The 6,903-nt window shown below is 52.5% G+C and overlaps 1 protein-coding gene across 1 annotated transcript in view; it reads right to left on the reverse strand.

Moving 5' to 3' along the window:
• The window catches only part of ATP11A (ATPase, class VI, type 11A), a 74,203-nt gene that overhangs the window by 28,497 nt on the left and 38,803 nt on the right, over positions 1-6,903 (reverse strand). The window contains exon 15 of the mRNA XM_011979442.1: positions 5,328-5,431. Coding sequence (XP_011834832.1) covers positions 5,328-5,431 — 104 coding nt within the window. The remainder of the gene's footprint in view (positions 1-5,327; positions 5,432-6,903) is intronic.

The following is a 6,903-nucleotide window of genomic DNA, read 5'->3' on the forward strand; positions in this document are numbered from 1 at the left end:
AAAAAAAAAAAAAAAAAAAGAAGAAAGAAAAACCTACAGCTCACATCACCCTCCACGGTGAAGGACTGAAAGCTTTTCCAGGATCAGGAACAAGACAGGGATGCCCGCTTTTGCCACTTCTATTCAACAGAGTATTAGACGCTCTAGTGAGAGGATCAGGCTATGAAGAGAAAAAGGAAGTTTCCACATTAGAAAGAATGTCCTTCTAAGGCCTATTTGCAGACGACACGATCCTATATCTAGAAGACCATGAAGAATGTGCCCCCCCCACTAACGGAATTCAGCAAAGACACATGGTACAAAGTCAACACATGAAAACTAGTGGCATTTCTATACACTACCAATGAAAAATCTGAAAAGGAAATTAAAAAAAAATTCACTTATAATCACATCAACAAGAGTAAAATACTTAGGAATAAATTTAACCAAAGAGGTGAAAGACTCGAGGCTGAAAAACACCAAAGTTTGCTGAAATAAATTATATAATACCTAAATAAATGGAAAGATATCCCATGTTCATGGATTGGAAGACTTAACATTGTTAAGATGACAACGCTACCCAAAGTGATCTACTGATTAAACGAAATCCCTATCAGCATCCCAATGGCTCCTCCCTCCCGCCCTCCGTCCGTTTCTTTTTTTTGAGACAGGGTCTTACTCAGTTACCCATGGTAACATGCAGTGGTGCCATCGTGGCTCACCGCTGCTTTAAACTTCTGTGCTCAAGCAATCCTTCTACCTCATCCTGCCTGGTGGCTAGGACCACAGGTGTGTGCCACCACCCCGGCTGATTTTCCTTGTGTATGTTTTGTAGAGACAGGGTCTTGCTATGTTTCCCAGGCTGGTCTCAAACTTCTGGCCTCAAGTGATCCTTCTGCCTCAGCCTCCCAAAATGCTGGAATTACAAGTATGAGCTGCCGTACCTGGCCCCCCGTGGCATTTTCTGCACAAATGAAAAAGCCCATCCTAAAATTCCTATTAAATCTCAGAATAGCCAAACCATTTTACAAAAGAACAAATTTGAAAGACTCACACATCCTGGTTTCAAAGCCTGCTAGAAACTGACAGTAATCAAAACAGCGGGAATTGGGATAAAGACAGACGTAGAGAGAATGGGATGGAACAGAGAGCCCAGAAATAAACCTCCAGGTAAGTAGTCAAATGCTTTTCAGCAAGGGTGTCAGGATCACTCAGTGGGAGAGGAGAGTCTTCACCAAATGGTGCCAGGAAAACTGGATAACCATACACAGGGGCATCAAGTAGGACCCTCCCTTTATGAAAGATGCAAAAATTAGCCAAACAAGGACTACACTCCTAAATTTAAGAGCTAAAACTAGAAAACTTATAGAAAAACACACAGCAGTGGCTAATCTTCACCATCCTGGATTTCACAGTGGTTTCCTCGACGTGCACTGACAGCAAGCACAACCACTGAAAGGAGAAATCAACTGGACTCGAAGGACACACAGGACCCTCTGGACTGTCTCTTTACTTATTGTCACTTCTCCTAAATCTGTAATTATTTCAAAATAAAATGCTGCCAACCGAGGGGGCCCTACAAGTGCCCAGCTCACTACCCAGACCCAGCTCACTACCCGGAGAGCTTCCAGGCCAAGGCTTGGGCAGGGGAACGAAGCCGGAGCCGGTGAATTCTCTGAGTTACGGGGCAGACCTGGGTGTCAAGGGAACAAACATCAGAATTCCCAGGATGAGTGGATGCCAGAGGCTGTGGATGGCCCCCTCTGGCACCTGCAGTTGTGAGGAAGCTCCTGGAAGCCAGGAACAAGCCATCAGGAAGAGGGTGGGACAGCCTGCTGCGAAGAGGCACGGCCACTCGCCAGGCACAGCACTCGGGGCCTGGCAGGCTGGGGAGCACCACCCGGGGCAGGCACTGCTGTGGGTCTGCTGAACATCATGAAGGCGTGGCCTGAAAGGAACAGAAAGGGCTTCCCAGGAACTCAGCTGCACCCCAGAACAAGATTTAAGATCTCCAGGAGGACCATGATACCCAGAATCCAACAAAGCTCACAGGCCACTAGCATGCAGGGGCACCGTCCCTGCCCCAAACAAGGGGACTGTGCAACCGCTGTGGCTGGCCCACAGCTGGCAGCAGGGGTGCCGTTAGCGAGGAGGATTTAAACAGTCACCGCCACTGGATTACACACGCCCCATGTTAAGCAGGGGAATGAGGATACAAAACATGCTGGCGGAATTTCTAGACATGAAAACTCCGACGTCTGAGGGGAGGGGTGTCCTGCGTGGGGTGCTGACAGGTTAGACGCTGCATGGAAAAGATTTGTGACGTGGCAACAGAAACTGTCTCTAACGACCCGTGGAAAAACTTAAAGGGAAAAGCCTTCGTAAGCCATGAGACAACGTTCGGGAGTCCAGTACATGGGTCACTGGAACTGCTGAAACGGAGTGGGGAAGAAAAATATCTGTAGAATAATTGCTGAAAAAGTTTAAACTTGATGAAACTCCACAGATTCAAGATGCTCAAGGCTGCTGAGCAAAGAAACACATTACTCCACAAAGGCATCCCATCACGAAACACCTCAAAAGCAGCCATAAAAGGGAAGCTGTGGACAGAGAAATGCAGACGCTGTGACAGCAGGAGAAAAGGTCACATCGGCCCAGCCCCAGACACGCAGAGCAGGCGACCTCCAGCAGCTGCTTCCGCAACAGCCCCAACTGGAAACAATCCATGTCCGCCAACAGGCGGAAGAATCAAGAAACTGGCCCATCCGTAGAAAAAACCAGTACTGCAAGTGCTCGGCAAATGAACTAGTACCGCTAGTGCCGGCAACTGGACTGGTTAGTACCGCTAGTGCCGGCAACTGGACTGGTTAGTACCGCTAGTGCCGGCAACTGGACTGGTTAGTACCGCTAGTGCCGGCAACTGCTTAGTGCCACTAGTCCTGGCAACTGGACTGAATAGTACCACTAGTGCCTGGTAACTGGACTGGTTAGTACTGCTAGTGCCAGCAACTGGACTGGTTAGTACCACTAGTGCCGGCAACTGGACTGGTTAGTACCGCTAGTGCCTGGTAACTGGACTGGTTAGTATCGCTAGTGCTGGTAACTGGACTGGTTAGTACTGCTAGCACCTTGTAACTAAACTGGTTAGTACTGCTAGTGCCCAGCAACTGGACTGGTTAGTACTGCTAGTGCCCAGTAACTGGAGTAGTAGTGCCAGTGCCCAGCAACTGGACTGGTATCACTAGTGCCCGGCAACTGGACTGGTTAGTACCGCTAGTGCCCAGCAACTGGACTAGTACCGCTAGCACTTGGCAACCAAATGAGTGCTGCTGTTCATCACAACAGAAAGGAACAGGCCCACATGGCCGAGTCTCAGCAGTTATGGGAGTGAAAGACGCTGGATGAAACAGCCACCTTTTGTGATTCTGCCCATAGGAAGCTCCAGAAGGTGGGCATGAGTCTGTAGTGATGGCGAGTGGAGCGGTGGTCTGCAGTGAGTGGGAGTTGGCAGGGATGGGAATATGAGGGCGCAAGACAGTCTCTGGGGTGAGGGAAGCGTCCCCGTCCCAACAGGCAACGCTTCCACGTGTGCATTCGTGTGTCAACGCCCTTGCTGCTGTCGCATTTTAAATGTGTATAGATGAAGGTATGGCAATTACATCTCAAGAAGGCTTTTTGAAACAAGCAGCAAATGGACTTTAAAATCATCACAATTCACATAATCCATGTGAAGGACGCTTGTGCTACTCAGAGGAACCTGCTCGGCTTTCATGCCGCAACTCTGTGGCTGGAGGAAGTCAGTGCTATTATTTTGCAGATCCCGCTCGGAGAAGTTCAACAATCCTAAACCTGCTGCTGATTTATGGATTCCTGTTGGTTCCAAGGCAGCTACTTTGTAGTGCTAGTTGTTGTTTTAACAGCAACTTAAAGGTGAATGATCGCACATTGACAGCATTCCACAAAGTTCAGAGCCGCTCTGGCTGCTGCAAGCACAGGCTCACACGTGAAAGGGCTCCTGTCCATCAGCAGGAATTCTTAACGCTCTGACATCTGCAGTAATCAAGTGTTGAGACTGACAGTGAGGACAAAGGCTGCTTTATTCATAAATGGTAAGTGAAGGCAGCGCTGAGCACTATGGCCTCTAGTCCGAGGTTCTCTTGGCTCAGCCTTCCTTGGTGCTGAGCCAGCCTCGGAAGTCTTGTTCCCAGTGCGTAGCCATTCCGGCCAGCGTCATTTTGGACCTCTGGGAGGAGAGCCTGTCAGTCACTGTTTCCTTCTCATGAAAAGATGAAGACAGTGTGAGACGAGGGGCTGCCTTGGGCTGGAGTGCGGGAGAAGCCCCCAGGGTGGCATCGGGAGTAGGGTGCAGACGCCGTGGCACAAAGCAGCCACAAGGAGAGCAGAGGGAGCGCATCCACCCAGCCACGTGTCACCCAGCCACGCGTCACCTAGCCACGCGTCGCCCAGTGTTAGGGCGTCTGACGGGAGGGAGTGCATCCACCCCAGCCACGCGTCACCCAGCCACGCGTCACCTAGCCACGCGTTGCCCAGTGTTAGGGCGTCTGACGGGAGGGAGCGCGTCCACCCAGCCACACGTCGCCCAGTGTTAGGATGTCTGACGGGAGGGAGCGCGTCCACCCAGCCACACGTCGCCCAGTGTTAGGATGTCTGACGGGAGGGAGTGCGTCCACCCAGCCACGCGTCGCCCAGTGTTAGGGCGTCTGATGGGAGGGAGTGCGTCCACCCCAGCCACATGTCTGACGGGGAGAGGAGGCCCTGCTGTGAGAGACACTCAGGCCATCCCCCTACTGCAGCAGCCCCAAAGAGAGAAAGCCAGACCTGCAGAGTGGCAAGCTCAGGTGTGCGGGCCGCTGGGCAATGCTACACAAGAAGTGGTGCAAAGAAACCTTATCGTACAGGCTTAAGACCCAGATGGGGAGAGAAACCTGAACAGGTGATGTCACAACGGAAAACGAAAGCACTGACTTGTTTTGAAGCAAATCACTAGAAACGTCAAGACAAAGACCTTTTTGCTCCAACACAAGGACCACAAACGTGCTAATTCTGACTCCCCAAAACATCAACCAACCAACCTCGCACCCACCCCGAAATAAAACCCTGTGCAAGGCTGGGGAGGAGATGGCCTGCGCCTGGCTGGGCATTGGAGACCCCTTGGGGTAGATGTCCGCTGAAGTTGCCTGTCTGTCTGCATCTGGCCCCCCTTATTTCTGAACATTCCCCAGGGGATACAATACACCATTCCCAGCCAGGAACCTGTGGCACATGGAATTCCTTCCTGACAACAGGGGCGCTGATCGCCACGAGGCCCTCCCCAGCCCGGCTCTCACCACTGCATTCCGCTCCACTCTGGCTCGGATCTGGTCAACTTTGCCTTCTATCACTCGGGGGAATATCGAAGAATCTGCTCCTTTGCAAAACAGATAAATTTCTCCTACAAAATGAGAAAAACGAGGAGTTTAATCACAATATGGGGAAGACTAGATTCTTTTTAAAATTATGCCATTATTAAAAAACCAACAACCGGGATAGCGGTGTGGAAACCTTTTTAAAGATTTTAATGGACCAGTTAACATGTTACAGTCAGGAAAAAAATAAAACCTACAGATTACCTCCAAAGCCTCGTTTTATTCCTACAACCCTAGACATCTCACAGGAAAGGCGGGAACCAGGAAAAGAACTTGGCTCCGGGCCTCTGCTTTCTCTAGGAAAGACACAAAAGGGGATAAAACGCCCTCGGGACGGGGGCTGGGGTGACCCAAAGCGGGTCATGGTTTCTGAAATGCTGGAAGGTGAACACAAATCCCCTTCGGAGAGCCATGTGTCCTCACGCAGAGCGAGGCCGCCGGGCCACCCCCGAACTTGGAAGAGTCACAGGAAATGTTGCGTCATTTTTTCCCACGCCTCCCGTAACACTGCGACTGCTGTGGACGTACTTGTGCCGTGAACGCGGGCTTCTCAGGCCTTGGATAAAGCGAGTTTCTCTTTCAGGCACTGCAGCACGCAGCAAAGGCCATGACAGCTCTGCCGTGATGTGACCCGCTCCCGACACACAGAGCCCCCTTTGCCCCTGAAGCATCCCCTGGTCTGCGAAGCCACGTGGCACTCTGCCAGGTGACTGGTTTGTGCCTGGGCGCAGGAAAACGCCACGGTACTCCATCTCGGCGACGGCAGGGTGGGAGAAGCACCACAGCAGCCTGAGCGGCACGCTTCGGAAGCTCCATGCCCAGCTCCTGGCAGCGCAGAGAGAGCCCTGAGACTCCTAGACACTGAGGTCCCTCGGGAAGTCTATCGGGGACCAAATCCAGAGGGCCCCAGGGTGGGCAGGCAGTGGTCCCCAGGGGGGTGGTGGGAGGGACGTGGGGAGGGGACGCTCCTAGGTTGACGACCCGGATCCAAGGCCTGGAGCTTGGACAAGGACTCAGGAGTAGGAACAGGTCCACGTTGCCTTCCTTCTCGGATCCCAGGAAGCGCTAACTCCTGAGACACCGACAGGGAAGCCGTGGAACACGGCTACACCTGACGCTCACGTGGCTGAGGTGACTGCCAACCTGCAGCCAGAGAGGATGGCACCTGGTGATGCGGGTGTTGCCAATACACGGAGCAAACCGGTGCCGAGCAAAGGCTGGAGGGCATGGGAGAGGATGGAGGCTGAGGCTGGAGGGTGCGGGACAGTGAGCAGGTGGGGGACAGAGGGCACAGGAGAGTGGGGAGGCTGAGGCTGGAGGGCACGGGAGAGTGAGTAGGTGGGGGATGGAGGGGACGGAAGAATGAGCAGGTAGGGGATGGAGGGGACGGGAGAGTGGAGAGTCTGAGGCTGGAGGGGATGGGAGGCTGAGGCTAGAGGGGATGGGAGAGTGGGGAGGCTGAGGCTGGAAGGGATGGGAGAGTGGGGAGGCTGAGGCT

The sequence above is a fragment of the Mandrillus leucophaeus genome, unplaced genomic scaffold (assembly GCF_000951045.1).
Source record: "Mandrillus leucophaeus isolate KB7577 unplaced genomic scaffold, Mleu.le_1.0 Scaffold201, whole genome shotgun sequence".
NCBI classification, from domain to species: domain Eukaryota; kingdom Metazoa; phylum Chordata; class Mammalia; order Primates; family Cercopithecidae; genus Mandrillus; species Mandrillus leucophaeus.